At 38.2% G+C, this 21,330-nt stretch overlaps 1 protein-coding gene across 1 annotated transcript in view; it reads right to left on the bottom strand.

Moving 5' to 3' along the window:
* LOC100761061 (sperm-associated antigen 16 protein) overlaps positions 1-21,330 on the bottom strand; it is an 816,909-nt gene that overhangs the window by 396,006 nt on the left and 399,573 nt on the right. Inside the window, exon 14 of the mRNA XM_035441020.1 lies at positions 7,779-7,964. Coding sequence (XP_035296911.1) covers positions 7,779-7,964 — 186 coding nt within the window. The remainder of the gene's footprint in view (positions 1-7,778; positions 7,965-21,330) is intronic.

Genomic DNA, 21,330 nt, shown 5'->3' with positions numbered 1-21,330 from the left:
AAACATTATTTTCAAGTTCTGTTTATGCTGCACATTTAGATATTTCTTCAGACCCATATTTAGAGGAGGCAGTATTCATTTGCAGTCAAAAAAGTTGATTCATTGTTGGGTAGAACAGGACTTATTAATCACAAGGGGTACCTAAACATTTCTTTTAATATAGAATAATCATTTTTCAAGTATTACTTTACCAATTGGTTAATGTATACCTTGGATGCTCTTTTGAGTATAACAGGGCAAATTGGAGACCATCACAACACAAGTATTAATGCAGAAATAATCCATGCCCTTGAGTCTTAATACTTTTTCTACTTTATTATGTCTTAAAATTAATATGGTACAATATGTCCTCCTTTACCAGCACAGGAAACTTTGAAAGTAAGCCACAATGAACATGAAATATACTAATGGAATATTTTATATTATAAATATCAAGCTCCAGTTTTATTACTTTTGGGGGGTTTTCGAGACAGGGTTTCTCTGTGTAGCTTTGGATCCTATCCTGGCACTTGCTTTGGAGACCAGGCTGGCCTCGAATTCACAGAGATCCACCTGCCTCTGCCTCCTGAGTGCTGGGATTAAAGGCGTGTGCCACCAACGCCCGGCTACTTTTTAATAATGAAATGTTCCGAATAAAGAATTTTCTCTCCTTTTCAAGTTCAATTTAGCACATTATTTGTCCAAAAGAAATGAATACTACATTTCACTAACAGGAAATAACTCACTGGGCCAGAATCTTAATATTTCACATCTCCTTTTCCTACTTTTAACTGAATCCTTCTGTTTCTCTCTCTCATCTGGCCAAAATTTTGATTGACCAATGAATTATTAAATTCAGTAAGAAGTGATGCCAGTGCACAGAAGATGCATTCACTTCTCTTCCCTAGGAAGGTTATAGGAACAATCAGATGTCATCTCCCATTTATATGTCCCTGCATAACGAGAATGAGCCTTTTCCTTTATAGTCATCTAAATATGTAACAACTCATTTGTTTTCTCTGTGGCTCATAGATCAAAATAACTCAAGAACGCCTGTTGGCTTTCTTTTCCATATTTACCCAGGATACAAGGAGTCTTACTACTGACACTGGGCCCAGCTTGGATCAAGCCTTTTTCTTTTTTCTTTTTTGCCTGGATTTGGTACTGATTATTTTAGCGGGTGTTTCCTATGTTATCTGTTTTCTACCCCTCCTCTCCTTAGTCTAATCTCAAAAGTCACCATAGCCATCTATTAATATGTAAAACAGATTGGAGCTTGTGAGTAAATCATTGAAAATGAAGCTAATAGACATTAGATGGGTCATGAGGCCTTTCGCAATGTGCACAGGGATCTTAACAACTGTCTGCTAATTTTGTTCCAATTACACTTGCCTTACATCAGTCACATGAGTTTTGACATCACCATAGAAAGGTTCAGAAGAGCCTAGGTATCTGCTTGCCTAGTTGTCTCAGTTTAGTGAGACTTTCCAAATATCAATCAGCTTTGCACCCCTTGAAAATATAATCTTTTCCCATATCCATAATTTCTGATCATCTCCCATGCTTTCCTTTCTGCAAAAGCTGTCACCTCTAACTAATATATTATAACCCATTTGGTATGTTTTTTGTTCCCAATACAATGCCATCTATATTCATCTATTTCTTTTTACTACTTGCCTTAGTCACTCTACTGTTTCTGTTAGGAGACATGATCCTGATCAAGGCAACTTAGAGGAGAAATATTTAATTTATGCTTTGCTTACAGCTTCAGGGGCTTAGTCCATGATCATCACGGTGGGGAGCATGGCAGCAGGCAAGCATAGCACTGGAGAAGGAGCTGAGAGAGCTTTATATTCTGAACCGTAGGGAGCAGACAGAAAGACAGAGCAGGTTCTCACACTGACTTTTGATACCTCAAAGTATACCCTTCTTCCGACAAGGTTACACCGACTCCAACAGGGTACACTTCTAATCCTTCCAAAAAGGTGTACTTCCTGGTGACTAGGCATTCAAATATATGAGCTTATGAGGGACATTCTCATTGAAACCACTACACTGCTGTAGTGATTAGAGTAACACATTAGATAAGGGTTTATTTGCATGTTTGTTGGATCTATAAACAAATAATAATCCAGGGGAGGTGGGGAGAGGAGCCAGTACTTAAAAGCACGTACTGCTCTTGTATTGCCTATACTAGATGGTTCATAATTGTCAGTGACTCCAGTTCCAACAGCTATGACTTCATTCACAGGTACATGTTTGCACCTGGTGCACATATAGAAAATTTTATCTGTGCACATACACATACATAAAAATAAAAACAATTTAGAGTAAGGAAAATACATATTTAAGGAAAAAAGAAAGGAAGGAAGGAAGGAAGGAAGGAAGGAAGGAAGGAAGGAAGGAAGGAAGGAAGGGAGAAAGAAAATTGGAACATTGTCATATGGAAGATTCTATTTATATTTTATAAGCTTAACTACAATCATTAAAACTGAGTCTCCGAAGTCTCCCCATGAATAAAGTCACAGCTACCATAAACTTTAAATCTTTGTGTTTGTTTAATTCATCATTATTAAATCACAATTCTACTAATGGAGGCACATGCATAATAGCTATACTTTTTCTAACAATTTACATCTACTCTTACAGCATTATAACCTATACAAACCCATTATTAAACTTAGAGGCATTTCTGTTGACAGTTACAATTTCATAGGCTCCAGCAGTATTGAAACATATATTAAGGCCATAACATGGGGAAGGAGAGTTAAAGAGCCATTGATTACCAGCACAGAATGCTCACAAAGTGACCTTGTCTCTAAACATTTGCAAATATTCAAGACTAGTCACAGTTGCCTTAAGAGGGATAATGCATCTCCCAGAATATTTGCAGGAAGTCTATTGGATCAGCAGGATCAAGTGCCCTAACAAAGAGGCTGGCATAAATGACATCAGCAACTGAGTTTCTCCCCTGTTCCTGAGTTACTCAGACAAATGGACAGGCTAACTGCAGGGAGAGAGTGGGGCCATGCAGTCCTAGCAGGGGGAGAGTTGCTCTCTCACTTTTTAAAAGGAAAATAACTGCCTTCTGAGGTTAGTGTGGCCATTGGACACCCTAGAAATCCAAAAAGGGAATTTGTGCCTATTGGTTTAACTGTTGTTTTGTTGTATAGAAGTTATTGGGGCAGCAGCAATTGAAAAATAGCAAAGCTGAGAAATAACACGTAGACGGCCAAGTTTCTAGTGAATGTAAAAGAATGAAATAAAGAAAAAAATGAATAGTAACATCTCTACTACAGCTTTCTGTCCACTAAATAATGATGCTACATATTCTTCCACATAACAAAGTATTTGCTGGTGTTTTCACAGCCTAGAAATGGAGCCAATGCCAAATCACAGTCAGACACTATATGTATTCTACAGTCTGTGTTCTCTGGATATTAAAGCTGCTTCAATGGGGTCAGGTGGGTCACTTATGCTGATCAATGAGGTAAAACAGGTTTCTGCTGTCTGCTTCCACTACCACAAATGTAGTACACAATGATGGGGCAAGGAAGGGCTAGTAGCTGTACAATTGGCAACAGAGAAAACAAAGTGGGAAATACTAACCATCTGCTTTGTAGCAAAGCAACAATCCTAAAATCCTTGGAATTTTGAGGAAATTTCAAGGATCTTCTGCCAGGCACAGAAGAAAGTTCCTTATATGAACCATGGCATGCTCATAAGAGGAACACTTTTCCCACTCTAGTTTGTTTGTTTTCTTTTGTGATTTTAGAGTTTGGTTTGGTTTGCATTTTTCTTGTATGGGCTCTGACTTTGCTTCACAGCAGGTTCTTCCTTGTGAACTATTCTCTATGGCTGTATCTAAAGGAATTTCTGTGCTTTCTACGTTCTCCTTGTGATTGGGGGACACTAGAAGCCCACTTCCTTTCTATATACATTTGGGGCCTCGTGGACTATTTTAAGAATGGGTGAGTTAGTAACTATAGCTCATGGTTTCATTGTCAACATGATTTTCTCACACACCCAGGTTTCTGGTAAATTTGCCTCTTAGTATCAAAATACAGTAAAAATCACAAATTAAACAGGTTCTTAAACTTGCTTTGTTTTCCTTTCTGCACAGACTTTCAGGGGCATCTGAAACAATACAGAGAATTAAGGCCATTATATTAACTTCCCATCATTTGGAAGGGAGAAGCTGTTGAGTTTTACAAGTCCCCTGTTCTTTTCTATCCTGATCCAAACTGCTCAGTTCCTGCCCTTGTGCTGTCTTGTTGAAGCAGCTGAAGCAGCTACACTCAGCAACATTTTGGCTGTTTCCTATCCCTTCCCTTCCAGCTACAAGTGGAGCAGGCACATGGCCTGCCTTCCAAACACCAAAGTGACAATGTGATGAAGCTGCTTAGCCAAATACAGTTACCTTGGAAGAAAAACAGCTAGGACTTTCCCAGAATACCTGATGCAATAATACAGAGAGCGGATGCATTGCAAATTCTATGATTGCTTCAAAATCCCTACATCTTTAATGATTTATAATCTCATAGAGGATAGTGATTGAGTCTGAAAGTCTCATGTCTGTAACAGCCCAACACTGTTAAATTGTCTCATGAACACTTACTCATTAGTGTTATGTGTAAATGCCTACGTAAAGAATATATTATTTTTTACAGGTGCCTGAGATCATTTTTAATAATCCTACCCAATTTTATTCATTTATAGATTCATGGAGGATAAGACAGCAAATTATAACACAACTTGAATATGGATTTGGAAATTGAAAATTTCTACTCTATAACTTCATGGTTACTTGTTGATCATTCTTTATTCATTCATGCAGGTAAAACAGTCATAGCACTCTATGTTCAGGATACACTGTGCATGTGCATGCATGCATGTGTATGTGTACGCGCACACATGTGTGCATCATGTGTGCATGTATTGTATGTGAATATCCTTGCGCACATATGTTTATGTGTGCATGTATGTGTGTGTGTGTGTGTTTCAAGTGTGCGTGGGTGCTTAGTGGTTGACCTTAAAGGGCATATTTTAAAACTGAAGTAGGAAACAATGATTTCTATCTGAAACACATCCATCCATCAGTTCATATGTGTGATTCTTGAGAAGACCACCAAAATATGCTACAGAAACTCTGTAGAGTGAGGCTTTACCCATACTGAATAGTGTTCAGAAAATCTTAATGTTGCTCAGTAAACATGAAGCCTTATCTGGAATATTTTTATATAGGCTATGGGTCACAGTGATCTAACATTTTGGCCAACAGCCAAATAAATGACAATGACACATATCAGTTCAAAATATTCTGTCCTTAAGAACCACAGTGCAACCAAAAAAGAGTGAGCTACACAAGACACAGCTGTCAACACCCAAATTTCCAAGGCAAGTAACCGCTCCTCTGAAGTCACTAAGCAATTTAAAGTAACCTGAGGGCTTTTATAGCAAGTCTTCCATAGTTTAAACATATCTACACAACTCTAATCCCTAGGTAATTACAAATTAGAATTTGGTGCTTTTGATTATAACTCTGAAAGATATATCAACAGTCCTACAGAAGTAATCAATGTCTCCTGTTACTTGTCCCCATGGGCACTACTTCAGCTTCAAAGTTAGTATCAGTTTTTGTCATTGGTGATGAACTTGATTGAGGTTCTGATATTGATGGAAAATGTAAATTAAGAGAATTTTGACAGTAATCAAGAGTAATTTTGATCTGCTATGTCAATATCTACTGGGCATCAATGAAATGACAGTATTTCTGTCAGCAGAGTCAAAGGGAAGGTTGTCAAATCAGTGTTTGAAAGTATTCTAAGGTGGGTGAGGTTCATTGGGAAGTAGTATCTAATCATAGTTGGGTTTACACATGGTTAATAGATTTGATGATATATTTTCAAATGAACTACAGTCTTCTATTAGGATCTTCATCTAAGTCAAATGTGATAAAAATTAAAAGTAGATAATTGTGCTGAAATTAAAGTGACTCAGTATTATAAATATTAGTGAATGTGATCATATGATATAGAAGCATAATAGAATTGGAATTTTTGCATGCAATTGATTATTCCCATAGAATCATGCCCCACTGAGAAAACAATTGTCACTGTTTTAGATAGAATTAGGTAGATATGTATCTACCACTCAGAGTCATGCTTTCTCACACAGGATATGCAAAGTTCAGTTTATTGTTCTTTTCAGTTGGATTATGTTATTTATCTGGCTCTGTTTGAATTTTTCAAGGTCTACTAGCAGCCAGAAGCTGCTCCTCTTACCAGAATGATCAAAGCTTCCCAGACAGAACTGATAACTATGTAAGTTGTTCACTAGCTAGTGAGAAAAAAAGAGTGCTAAGGAACAGACAAAGCTCCAACAGAGAAGACCTACCACCTACACACTGAAATGACAAAGGAAATAAAGTAAAAATGATCAATGCTCAACTGCATAGCACTCACCAAAACCCCAGAATTAAAGAAGGACATTTCAACAGTGGAAGTGGCCCAAGTCATTCCTCAGAGGAGACAGCATTTCTATGTTGGTGGTGGAGATTCTCTGCCTAGAGGTTATATTCTGAGGGAGACAGGGAACTTAGACCAAGGAGAAGCCGTATCTGCTAGCTGAGTGCTTCCTTTCTACCTGGTGCCTTATGAGGCTGCTTCTGTAGAAAGAAACCTGTCACTGCTATGCTGCTATGATGAGAAAAGTATTGTTGAGGTAAAGCCAGTGGGGTGATGGCAAGTCTACAATATGCCTAGCGGAAAGGGATAGTAGGGAAGGAAGGCCTCTCCCATTGTCAGATTCACAGTCTGCTGCATGCACCAGCAATAGGTAGAACTAGATGTGTCAACCAGCAAAGCCACAGTGAAGATTACACTGTGGTAGCATCAAGGAAACAAAACACAATAGGTAGAGAATGGAGCCTAATAACTGTGCACAGCCTTAGGAAATCTTTATAAGTGGAACTTATGATAACCTTTGACTAAATCTTCCCACGAATCTTGATAATGGTCACAAGTTCCCAATTGCCCTCTGCTCTCAAGATGCCACTCATAATTCAGGAAAGGATGGAAGACAATTGTTTAAGGGACCAATTGTATGTGTAATTTTAAGCCTTAGTCTTTATGGTGGCACCATAATTCTCTTTTAAAATATATTATATTGGATATAGGATGACAATAGTTTGCCTCATTAGGAGGCATCATCCACAATTTGGAACCTGGACACCATTTAAAAACAAAGGATGCTCAAACCCTGAAAGACAACCTCTAAGCCACAAGGTATTTGATAATAGCCTAATGTACCTTTTTTGCAACTTACTTGTCCATTTAATATATAATATTGTTATTGATATTGAAAATGAAATGGCTGTCTGTTTTGATTTAAGGTAAATATAAAGCTTTCATACTTATAATTTCTTACATTTTGTGAATTACTAAAGATTATTGGCTTGGGAAAACATTTCAAGGTATGAAAAAAAGTTGAGCATAAGCCAATCCCATCATATTCATGAATATTAACCCAACTTCAAGAGTGCATAGATACAGCAACTCTATGCTAGGCAGAGCAAAAAGTCTCTTTAAAATAAATATTCATTTCTACAAGCTTCTAATACAAAGATTGATAGAGCTAGAAATGGATTTCATAAAGATTATTTATTATTATTCTCTATAATCTTAGTAATGAACAGTATCTTATATTATTTCCCCGTGGCAGCAATGTGAAAAACAACACACTCTACTCATGTAAATGTTTATCAATGTAGATCGATAACATTTAAAAGGAGTTCTTACCTGTTGACATCCCAGATTTTACTAGTCAGATCCAGTGAGGCAGAAGCCACAAAATCACCACCAGAGTGCCATGTGCAGGACCATACTGCATGGTTGTGTCCTTCAAAGGTCAATATGCAGTCACCTTTTGCAAGGTCCCATATTTTAACTGTGGCATCACCACCTGACGTAGCCAACTTGTTGCCACTGTATTCAAGAAAACAAGAAGACAATTTGTTTTAAAAAACAATCCAGGTTTTCTCTAAAACATGTGTATATGTATAAATATACATGTATTTGTAAATATACATATACAAGTATACATATATATATATGTATATATTTGAGTGGTGTGTGATTAATTAAGGTTTGTTTGCTTTAGTTACACACTTAAATGGCTACACTTCATGATAATATTTGAGTCTACACAATTATTTACCTTGATTGATTAGGAAATCATATTAGGAGATAAACGGCTAATGTGTACTTTTTAAATTAGATCTTCTAGAGTACTCCTGATTAATTTATCAAAATAGCACTTTCGTTCTTAGCCTGAGTTGAGTTCAAGGTTACATGTTACACTATATGACAAAACAGACTTCAAAATGAAGATGTCTAGGTGTGTTGAGACCCTTTAAAAACACAATAGGGAGAAAGCTGTTGGCATTGACCGATGTTACACTGATTAAATTCTTCAAGAAGACAAGAAAGGAGATGGGATTTTTTGTGGTGTATCATTAAAATTAGATTTTAAGGTACTGATTAATTGATGATGAATCATTGGATTTTTATATTGAAGTTATTAGCAAATAATTTCAAAGTGTGGCTTTCAAAGAGCTGACACTAAACACAGTTTAAGGAAACAGTGCTGGCCAGTGATCAGGAGCAGCCAGCATTTCTGGGTGTTATGGGGGCAAAATATCAGCTCCAAGCAAACAACACTTTCATCGTCTTTGTGAGTTGACTTTTGAATATTCTTTGTGTTCCCTTGGTAGCTTTCACCCACTGAATGGTAATTGCCTCTGCCTCAATCTGTGTTTCATCACGGAGACACCTCTTTCTCTGTGTTTTTAGCACTATGCCTGGCTAGTTGGGGTGTTCAGAAAACACCTCAAGAATAAATAAATAAAATTGGATGAATGTGTGAATAAAGTCATGCTATGAATAGAGAAGGAACGTATATCTACTGCCACTTCCAAACTGCATTCTGAATACTAATCTTCATTCCCACTGCTAAGTGGAGATCTCACACTTTATCAAGGAAGCCTCATATGGAAGCAGCAGGAGATCATCACAGAAAGCCACAACTAGTCAGAAGGCAGAAAACAAATGACAGATTGGTGCCTAGACCCAGTTGATATTTCAACAACACAATGTCTGAACCCAAGACTCCGAGAACACTGTGGACAGAAAGATTGTAAGAGCCCGAGGACTAGGAAGTCTGCTGTTAGTGCCTTCTGTATCTAACAGGGAGTGGTGGCCATGAAATCTTAACAGCATGGCTGCCTGAACAATACATGAGCAATTCCAATAGCAGTTGGCATACCATTGTAGATGGGGCAAATCTCAACAGCTTCACCCCAAGTTGAAGAGTGATAGGCAATTAGCAACTGCTGAAATTCTTCCCGAGGGCTGACCCTTGTGATGGGTTATCCCATACCAAGGAACAGCCCTAGAAACATACAAGCAGGCAACATGTATGGGTATGCACCAAGTTATATGGGTATGCTTATTTCTTTGTATGTATATATAACAATAATGGCTAAACAAGGATTTGGAAAAGAAGGGGTGTCAACATAGGAGGTAGGGAGAGAGGAAAAGGACATGAGAAATGACGTAATTATGTTTTAGTTAAATTACAAAAAGAAATGTCAATATTAGGAAAGGCATTTTATTTTTAATAGTGTACTTCTTTTTATTTTAAGTAGGACATGAAATTTTCATTTGTTCAGAGGAAATGGCAAGCACTTACAGGGAGCTCTTGAAAATGCTGCAGGCATGGTAGATTATATGGACTGTAGACATTCCCATTAAAGACAAAAAGGGGATCTACTTACCTTTCAATCAGCATAGCTGAAAATTGCCATATAATAGTCAATGTTTCACAGATAGAAAATAAATATATTCTTTGCTTTGTAGCAATTATCTCTTTATTTACATACTTGTCATTTATACTTTTAGTTTTTGGTATTGAAGACCAAACAAGAAAAAATACATTTATCTAAAATATTTAAACAAACATAAAACAATTTCATCCTTTTCTCTAACCTGTTTCTAATGGGTTAGCAGGCTATCATGGATCAAAGTCTTGGCCTAGCATAAGAATTACTGTTGAGTATTTTTGCCTGTGGCTAAAAATCTCTCCACATAACTTTAATATATTTCTCTTTTAATTTAAGACAAAACTGGGATTTGTACTGCCATTTCTTTATAAGTATCACAAGTTGATATTTAATAATAAAAGCAAGTAATACTTTCAGAAGTTTTAAAAAGTATAGCTTGTGGATGTAAATACTTCTAAATAACAAGAAATACAAATTTGAAAATATTTTCATGTTTCAAATTATGTGTACCACAATATTAAACACAGTATACTTTGGTTCTTGTGAAGATAGAGGACATCCCTGAGGGCATTTTGCATGTGCATGCGTGCACGCGTGCACGCGTGCGTGCGTGCGTGCGTGCGTGCGTGCGTGCGTGCGTGTGTGTGTGTGTGTGTGTGTGTGTGTGTTTGAGAGACACACAGAGAGAGAAATCACGTGAGAGGAGTATATCATTCAGTGATATAAGTCATTGTGTCTCCAGCATCTTGCCAAATACCCAGGGGCAGCCAAGACCTTCCAAAGTGCAGGCAAGTATGTCCCTCCTTGCTAAGATCTTTATGTCAAAAGTCCTAACTCCAAAGTATTCACATGTAAAACAGGCATGCCACTACATGGGTGTATACAACAGGGTCAACAGATTTAGACACAAATGTTCAGGTGACTGATTTCCTAGAAGTGCTAAGTACAAGGGTGGGTCAAAAAAGAACAAGTGTTTTTCCTTTTCTTTCCTTTTAGATGCTGTGTGTATATGTTTCTCTCTTTCTCTTTGTGTATATTTCTCTCTGTGTATGTTCTTCTCTCTCTCTCACGTGTGTGTGTGTGTGTGTGTGTGTGTGTGTGTGTGTGTGTGTGTGTGTGTGTGTTTTGAAGGAGGTGAGTTGCTAGGAGTGGGCTTTGTGGTTTTAAAAGCCCATGTCAGGTCTAGAGTCTCTCTCTCTCTCTCTCTCTCTCTCTCTCTCTCTCTCCCTCTCTCTCTCTGCCTGCTGCCTGTGGATCGGGATGTAAAGCTCTCAGCTACTGCTCCATCACCATGCCTTCCTGCTTCCTACCACAATGATTAAAACAAACAAATAACAAAAAAGCCAAACCTCATCCTCTCTCTGAAATTGTAAGCAAGCCCCCCTATTAAATGATTTTTTTATAAGAACTGCCTTGATCACAGCATCGCTTCACAGCAACAGAGCATTAACTAAGATTGACACATGTGGTGGTTTGATTAAGAATGGCCCCCATAGGCTCATACATTTGAATACTTAGTCACCAGGGAGTGATGCTACTTAAAAGGATTAGGAGGTATGGCCTGGTTGGAGGATTTGTGTCACTGCATGTGAGTTCTGAGGTTCCAGAAGCCATGCCATCAAGCAGAGTCTCCCTGCACCTCTCTCTGTGGATCAGCATGTAGCTCTCAGCTGCTGCTCCAGAGCGTGTCTGCAAGCTTCCATGATGATAATGGACTAAACCTCTGGAACATTAAGTTAGCCATAACTAAATATTTTGTTTTATAAGAGTTACCTTGGTCATGGTGTTCATGGCTTACAGCAATTGGAAACCTAAGACAGTACAGGTAAAATATGCTATCTTCTGTTTTACTCAGCTCATAAAATATTTATCTTAATAACACCTACTTTTAGAACTTAAATTATTTGAAGAGTATTCAGGCATATATATATATATATATATATATATATATATATATATATATAAACAATCATTTACATATCAATTACCACCTTCCCTCTCTCTCCCATCCTCCCATGCACCCTACCAACCCCCCAACCACCCTCTCACCTGCTCCCTAAAGACAGTGAGACCTTCGATGGGGGAATCAGACATATTTATGATCCATTTACTATAAGCTATTCATGATAGCCCTCAGACATTAGGGTACATTAGAGAAGAAATGTCTGTAAGTTCTTATACCCTTTCCTAAGATAAAGAACTAGCAGACTGCTGCATGGGCTTGATATATAAGAGGATTCTCTATTGGGACAGAGTAAATCAAGCTCAGTATACATCTATACGGAGAATGGTCTTTGTTGGTTTTCTGAAGTAAAAACTGCCTTTGTCCAAATGTTCTTGCTACAGTTTTCAAATGACACCCCTGTTTTAACTAAAAGCCTCCAAATGACCTAGAATCACAAAGAAAATCAAGTGAAAAGGTAGAACTGTGGGCAGACTTTAGCGATTGTAAAAACAGGAGAGGCCCATGAACAGACTAGGCCCGTGTCCCAAGGCTGGTGGTGAGGAGGTACATGGTAACAGAGGGGGACAGAATTCAAGAAAGAAAGAGAGAAGCAAAGAAAGGAAAATACATTATAGCAATAATAAAATTCAGGGAACATTCATAGTGTTGTTCTGCATTCAGTACAGTGTCTACAGCTTAAGCAACAGCTGTCCCAACCAACAATTGCAACTCTGCAGCTACCAGCAAAGGTTTGGTCACATGGGCTTCAGCGGGCAGAATCCTGTTCCCTCCAGCACCTGCTCTATGAAGGCTGCTAAAGGAAACTTTATCTAAAGAGAGATTCCAATGGGAAACTGGTGTACTGATGTGGTACAACATTTGTATAGGAAAACATCTTGCTACACAGGACAACAACATAGAATTACAAAAGTAATTTGTAATTATGATCTTAATCCTGTTTCATATCTTGCATTGATGCAATTACTTAGATTGCAGAAGGAAATGAAAGCTTACAGGCTGGTCTACTTAACTTTAAACAAATCAGGACTGATGATGCTATCCTGGAAATAAGATAAAGGGGTCCCAGAATGTCCTTCAAGATTCTAAAAACTGAAATATATGCAATTCATTCAATTTTCTTATTGATTACAATAGCCATCCCTCTGAGTAGTTTATGTCATTAACAAATGTGCATAGGTGTGATATTAAAATAAATTTTTCTTGTAAAGCATAAGCTTGTCTAATCAGAACATTTTGATATTTATACATAGTTAAGCTCTATTTTCATTTTATGGCTAAAAGTTAATTGGACTATCTGAAGAATATTATATTTGAAACTTTCTTTTCCTTTAACATATGCATTATTATTACTTAAGAATTATTTTTATACAGATAATTATTTTATAGTAGATAAAAAATTAATCAATGTTTGACAGATTATATAATACCAATCCTTTATTAAACAAAAGATACAAAGGATATATTTACTTTCTTTTTAGGAAAACTCAGTTAATATCTAGCATTATGTCTAGAGCCACAGTTCCCATAAAGGGGGGTTAAACCAGAGAAATGAAGTCTTTGTTCTCATGAGGCTTGCCTTCTAACTGAAGAGGGAAATAAACTCTTCAGGTAAATAACTTATTAAGACCACTTCACAGGTATACTTTCCACTGTGTAGGGAGCTTAAGGTAGCCACTGTAGAGAGGGACTGTGAAGTAAAAGCAGACCAGAACCAGGCAGCAGCTCTAGAGCCAGAACTCATTTTCCAGGAAGAATAGGACACAAGTTCCAGGCACAGGCACCTAGGCAGTCAAGACTTGACCAAGAGAACCAAGGGGAGAGTGGTAAGGAGAGGGTGAAGGGCTAGGGAAGGGTGGAGATATGGAAGTGGTATCCTGAGAAGTAGGAGGAGCCAACAGCAGAGGTCACTGCTGGCCCTTGGTCTAAAGATACCAGAAAGGCTGCTTAAGTGCTGAGATCTTACCCAGGAGGTTTATTGATTTGTGTACTGATGAAAATGTTGCAGGTAGAGTGCTAGACAACTCCATCCATCTTCTCCTGTGCACCAGCACAGAAAGCCGTCTTCCTTCAGGGCATCTATGGATTCAGTCCAGCTCTAGGAAGCTGTGACCTTGTGCTTCCATAGTTTTAGTCTTTCCTCCACTTTCACCTTATCGTGGCGGGACTCTACACTGAGCCTGTGTGAGAACATCTTTAAAATTGTATATTTAATACTTTGTTTCTCTGGCACTGCCTTCTTTCTTCTTCATTTTTTAAACATTATCATAGCCATTTATTATATTTAGTCTTTGGTCACTAAGGACAAGGTCTGTTTCTTCATGTTGGTAATGACCAGCTCTTTGACTATGCCTTTCCCATACTAAATTTTCATAAGTGTTTGATTAAATTGTATGGGTGGAGGAGGGAGGGAGGGAGGAGAAAGAAGAGGGGAGAAGAGGAGGGGGGAGACCATGAGGGATCAGGAAGATTGAGTGGGGAGAGGAATAGAGGAGAGCAAAAGAGACACACCAATAGAGGGAGACACTGTAGGTTTGAAGAGAAATCTGGCACTAGGTTATTATACAGAGATCCACAAAGATGACCCCCAGCTAGCAACCTAAGCAATAGTGGAGAGGCTACCTTAAATGCCTTTCCCCTATAATGAGATTGATGACTACCTTATATGCCATCCTAGAGCCTTCATCCAGTAGCTGATGGAAGCAGAAACAGAAATCCACAGCCAAGCACTGAGCAAACTCCTGGAATCCAGTTTCAGACAGGGAGGAGTGATGAACAAAGGGGTCAAGACCACACTGGGAAAATCCACAGAAACACCTGACCTGAGCAAGTGGCAACTCATGGACCCCAGTCTGACAGTTGGGGAACCAACATAGGACCAAACCAGGCCCCCTGAATGTTGGTGTCAGTTAGGAGCACTGGGCAGTCTATGGGGCCTCTGGCAGTAGAACCAGGATATATTCCTAGTGCAGGAACAGACTTCGGGAGCCCATTTAGCATGGAGGGATACTCTCTTGACCTAGATACACAGGGAAGGGCCTAGGCCCTGCCCCAAATAACTTGACCGATTTTAATGACTCCACGTGGAAGGCCTCCCTCTCCCTGGGGAGTGGATGGGTGATGGGATGGAGAGGATGGGAGGGAGAGGGAACTGTGATTGATATGTAAAATAAGATTGTTTCTAATTTATTTAAATAAAATTTATATATATATATATATATAAGTCATATATATATATATATATATAGTACTTGTAGAGATGTTTTTAAGGTAAAATAATATAATAATAGGTGATTAAACAAAAACAAAAATATTAAAATTGGGCAAAACAGAGGGATTCCTGAGTATTCCTGCGTGTATGAACGAGTGGGCCTCTTTTTCTGGTGTCTTCTCTTGTCAATGCTCTCCTCTCATCTGTAGCATTTAACACTCTCTCAGGAATCTCCTTAATATAGGGTAGAAAGACAAGGAGGCACACCCTACTCATGTCAGCAAAATGCTACTGCTGAAGCCACTGTTACCTAACAGCCCCATGAGTTGCAATATGGATGCAGGGATGAAATACTTTGGCGAGTTTCAGTAGCCCCTCTGAATAGCTTCAGGAGATTTCTTTTATTGGCAATGGAAATCATTAGTGAATTCACAGTCATTTTTCAATGATAGAAAAGATTGATATCAGTTTATATTGCATTGTACGTGTCAATTCAAATTCTTTCTTCATTTTATTTTCACTATCAGGCTAGCCTACACTTATCTCTCAAAAGTTTATGTTTGAAAGACTTATACTCTTTTGGATTTAAAACATATATTAATATACACAAATGTACTTTCTTTTAGAAATGCAAAGATATACTCTTTCTTCAATGACTTCATGTTCTAATACATTGCATAAGTATATAACCAATTAATTTCAGCATTCTATAAGAATTTTACCAAATGAATATAGAGGATGGAAGGGATGGGACAAAGAACGGGCAGAGATGGCCAACACAATCTTTAAAAGATGACACACTGGAACAAAAGCTATACACACAAGCAAATGTTTACAACATAAAAATAGGGGATTCGAAGAATGAGTTTATTGGGCAGGAAATTATGCTATATATTCTCAGATTTTAAACTATTTTTTCATTCAAGAAGAGAAGGATAACAGAAAGTTAGATGGAGTACACAAGCAACAACCAAATACTACAGGCCTTTCCTGCAGTTCTATGGAATGAGACTCTGAGCAGTGCATCAGGACAACTTAGAGAGGTGTAATCAGATGTTAATTTTAGGGGCCGGAAGGACAGACTTGCTACAGGAGCAAGACAGGAGTTGTGTGGGGGGAATTATAAACATTTCTAATGTAGACTTGCATTTAACATTGAATCTAATTACTTTGATATATGCCCTTTGCATATCAACATTCATTCCAGAGTGAGGAAAATGAGTCCAAGACCAGGTCTCAGTCCCACACGTGTATTTCCTACCTAGGCAAGGCATTTTTCCAAGTCTAACTTGTAATACAGGCAATGTGCTCTTCCTGCAATGAAAAGTGCTCCTGGGAGGTTGCTGCTTTTGCACCTGCTTTTGACCTCTGAGCTGAGTGAGTAAAATTCCCGAGTCTCAGAAATTTTCTATATACTCTGTTCTGACTTTCAGGAGAACATGATAACCAAAAAATCGTGAGCGTGGCATCAAGTTCAAGTCTTATGAGGATTGATTTGACAATATATTCTAGGTCAGCAGAGACAGGATATACTGTCCAACACCTGAAGATCAAAATAAATGTGGAATAGAATACAATTCCTTTCTCCACACTGCTGCCACGACTCATTCACAAAGCTGCTTCAAGACAGGAACAGGGGAGAGCCATGCCTTGTACAAACTTAGGGATAATTCCAAATGAAATTAGGCACAGTATTACCTGTGTGTGTCCCTGTCCGTGTGTGTGTGTGTGTGTGTGTGTGTTGTGGTGTGTGTGTGTGTGTGTGTGTGTGAGAGAGAGAGAGAGAGAGAGAGAGAGAGAGAGAGAGAGAGAGAGAGTTTGTGCATGTATGTGTGCGCGTGTGTCCTTCTGTGTGTGTGTGTGTGTGTGTGTGTCCTGTGTGTGTATGTGTCCATGTGTTCAAGTGTCCATGTATGTCTGTTGTGTTCATGTTCCTGTGTGTTTGTATGCATATATGTAGAGGTCAGTGGTTACTGTAAAGTAACAGGTAACAGAAACTCTTTCTGGGCTTGGGACTCTGTAATTAGGCTAGGGACTCTTTAGTTAGCTGCCCAGTCATACCTGGGATCTGCCAATAGAGACAACAGTTGCCAACAATTTTATCTACCTCTTCCTGTAAAGTGTAAATAGAAATAAAATCCTTTGTCATTAATATTTGAGAAGGGACTATTGGCACAGGGATCAGAGGGACTCTGGACCCACACTTGACACAGCCAATAATGAGAGCTCTCCTGAGTAAGGGCAACATCCCACCATGGTACCAGGAGCAACACTGTCTCTATTCCTGGTATACAATTGGATGCTTCCCATAATGATGATATAACAATGAGAGTGTTTCAGATTTTATCATCTCAAACCCTAAAAGCATTGAAATCCATCTAACTGAATCATACATTCCTAAATTTAATTACTCTTACAAATCATTCTGTCTTCACCACTCACTCCCTAAAATATCTTCTATATTTCCTTTTCCAGGGTGAATGATCCCAGTAGAGCACTGGCCCTTCTTAGGCAACTCCACCCAGGGATGTTCTCTCCAGTATCCCAGCCTTCCTCTAAGACCCCTCAAGGGGTCGGTTTGGAAGACTTTAGAAGTTTCAGGGATCCCCTTCTGTCAAGTCAGACTTGACAGAACTTATAGATCATGCAATTTGATTCCAGGAATAGAGACAGTGTTGCTCCTGGTACCAAAGTGGGATGTTGACCTTATTCATTAGAGCTCTCAATAGTGGTGGCTGTGTCAAATGTGTCCCTCAGAGCCCTGAACCAATAGTCCCTTCTCAAACACTGAATGGCAAAGCATTTTATTTCTATTCACCCCTTTCGAGCAGGGGTAGTCTTGCCTCATTTAGACTTTAGCAGTTTATGACAGACATTAGCAGAATTCCTCCAGCTCTCAGGTATGACACCAGTTCTCTTTTTGTTCTGCCATTGATAGCACATTCATATTCTATCCCTTGCATGCACTTACTTTGGCTTGACTTCTAGGTTCCATGTGTGCACTGTGACTCTAGATACCTAACAGGTTCACAAAGAACAAAGCCATGTAGTTTATCAAACTTTTCTCATCACTATATTGTGAGCCATGCTCTTAGCATCTTACAGCTGAGTGGAACAACAACCACATTTCATTCTTTATCTCTTTGGAGAATTACCATTTTCTGTGTACACTGTTTCATCAGGTAATGTGTGTGTGTGAACTCTTGTGCCCACAAGTATATTCCTGTGTGTGCAAATGCACATGCATGTGCATGTGGAGGCCAGAGGTCATACAAATTGTTTTCTTGATGGAGAGTCTCTCAGTGGGACCTGGGACTTGCATAATTGTGACTCCACCTCCCTGGTGCTAGGATGAAAAGTGTATGCCATCACACTTGCCTTTTCATATGGGTTCTGGAGATCACAAACAGATCTTCATGCTTGCATAGAAAGCATTTTACCGGTAGAACTGCACCTAATCTATCCCAGCTCATAATTGGGACATCCTTATTCAACAGCACATAGATTTTCAACATTTTGTTTCAACTTTTTCCTCACTACCTTAAATCCTGGCATTAAATATAAGACTATACTTGATGCCTGCATATTAAAATATGAGATTCACTTTATTTAACTTTCATGTGTAGGCAGTAAATACCTTCACTGTCTGCTTCTTACATTTTAGTTTTCAAATTATTTTCTTTAGTCTCATTTGAGCATGTTTTGTTGATGAGATCAGTTTCTTTCAAGAAAAACAAGGCTGACTCTCATAAGAGTTATATGGTATTCCTACCCTGAAATTCCACTGAGCAATTAAGTTTATAAAGCAGTTTTTAGATACCTCAGGACCATTTATCTAACCTATATACCATTAGTCTAAGTCATGTTTAAATGTAGCTAATTTACTCTCCTGTCCCTTCATTACTGCAGGTGTCGATGAGAGAAAGATGCAGTAAGAACATCGTGTGAATAACCAAATCCGAGGACCTCACCATCATTAAACACTTCTCTGGGCTTGGAATACAATAAGTCCCAATGATGAATGGGGAAGCTGTAGCTGTGACTAGGTAGGTACCCCACCCATTGCCGAATAATACTTCAAGAGTTAACCTACATATCAGATACTACCCATCACTAAGGCACACCTGTACTGAACAATTAACCTTTCCTCCAAGCTGCCCAATCCCCGCTGCCACATGGGTGCCCAAATTAACACACAGGGACTTATATTAGGTACAATGCTGCTGGCCAATGAGTAGGATTTCTTACTTGCTAGCTCAGTCTTAATTATCAGTCATGACTACTAATCTATTTATTTTATCAGAACTTATCTTATCGGATGCCAGCGGCAGGTGTCTTCTCTTGCTGGGATCAAATGGCAGCTCCACAGAGAAGAGAGGAGGAAGAGAAGGGACCTGCTTGTCCCTGCTTAAATTCTGAGTCTGCCTGCTATGTCACTTCCTGCCTGGATCACAAGACTCGTCTCTTTACTACATTTCCCAGAATACTCCTCCACTCCTAATCCCACCCAACTTGCTTTCCTGTTGGCCAACAGTGCTTTATTTATCAACCAATAAGACAAACATATACACAGAAGGACTACCCCATCACATAAAATTCACTAGAGATGGAAAATTTCTAACATGATAGGCAGTTAGTTTAATATCAACTCTGAGTTCTGCACCACCAGCTAAAGTGAATTAAGTTTAATACTCAGTAGCTGTCCACTTAGGGTATATAAGATAAAACAGAGTTTAGTAGTAACTAGAACTATCTGTTCTAGCTACATCTCTGTCATGTAAAAGTCTTGCTGCTTTTGTAACGTTTAGTTCTTCAGTATTACTATCTGTAAAAGACAAATTATATATTCCACTATGATTCTATAGGACATGTCAAACTAAGACTATGTTCCCAAATGAGGACACTCTGTAGATTCTCCTTAAGAATTTGTGGCTTACACAGAAAATATAGCTTTGGAGACTGTGGTTTTTTGTTGTTGTTGTTGTTGTTGTTGTTGTTGTTGTTTTTATTTTAATTTTTTTATTTGTTTTATATACCAGCACTAGTTCCCCTTCCCTCTGCTCCTCCCACTCCCTTTTACCTGCCTCCCACCCCTCAGAGAGGGTAAGGCATGGGGAGTCAACTAAGCCTGGCAGGAGACTTTGAAGTAATGATAAAACAGAAAATAATTTTTCTGTTTGTGTTTTTTTTTTTGTGGAATCAGTGTTAATCATTTCCATGTCCCAGGAATACTTTCTGTCTTGTAGAAAAATTGGTGTTTATGACAAAAAGAATTGGGAAGTCCAACTCTGCAGATTTGGTAGGTTACGTGATAGAGTTGGATATTACAATATTGAAAGAGGGAAGGAGGAATTAGGGCACAGAGTTTTTAATGAAGAAAATTTTAGTTTTCAGAATTACTGTCTCCCTTATATTGAAATATACTTAGAAAAAATAACCATTCTGCTGTTCATAGGAATATTAGAAATATAAGCCTAAGGCTTTCTTCGTGGTTCAGTATAATAATTACATATCTAGTAAATTTTATGAAGTTTTATTCTGCACTGTAGTGTAATGTGTTGAGAAAATAGTTTACATAGGAATCCTGGGATCTATTAAAGGATTTTACCTATAATAAATATTTATTTTATTTAAATATTTTAAATATTTATCCTCTTCAATTCTGAAATATGGTATTGTGAATATAGCAGTGCACTTTTGTAACTTTGAAGAATCATGAACCTTAACAATTTTGTAGATTTGTATCTTTAATTAATATTTTAAATATAAATGGTTTTATCATTGCAAAATATAACTTTTTCAAATTTCAAACAAGCTGCAAATTTGTCCAAGAATAAGAAATACAATTTATGAAGTATATGAGGCAAAGTTACCTAAACTATTGCCTTTATGATAACAACTGATATTTTTTCATCCTTTATATCTTACAAAGTTCTAAGTTACAATTAAAAGAAAAAATAAAACCCTGAAACAGAAATATAGCATATCATCCCATATTATCTGTGTAAATAGTATTTCAATGTACATAGTAGATTGAACTTCTTTCATTCACTGAGGATAAAGTAGCACACCCTACTGTAGGAGTGAGGGAAGGAATAGTCTCTGCAGTTCTGCATTTACTCTTCATTGGCATTATTAGGAAAGAATATTTTCATCCTAGACTCTTGGCCCTCATCTTCCCAGGAACACGAGTTACATGATGGCTATGTGTTCTCAATAAAAACAAAGAGAGAGATTCTGACTATCAGGAGATACAGCTGCAAGCTTATTCAAGCTCTGTCTTAGAGAAGCGAATGCTTGATACTGTGTCCCTCTGGCCCACTAGGCCTCTGTAGC

This window comes from Cricetulus griseus, chromosome 2 (genome assembly GCF_003668045.3).
Source record: "Cricetulus griseus strain 17A/GY chromosome 2, alternate assembly CriGri-PICRH-1.0, whole genome shotgun sequence".
Classification (NCBI taxonomy): Eukaryota; Metazoa; Chordata; class Mammalia; order Rodentia; family Cricetidae; genus Cricetulus; species Cricetulus griseus.
The sequence above is the reverse complement of the archived record's forward strand: the minus strand, read 5'-3'. Positions and strand labels throughout refer to the sequence as shown.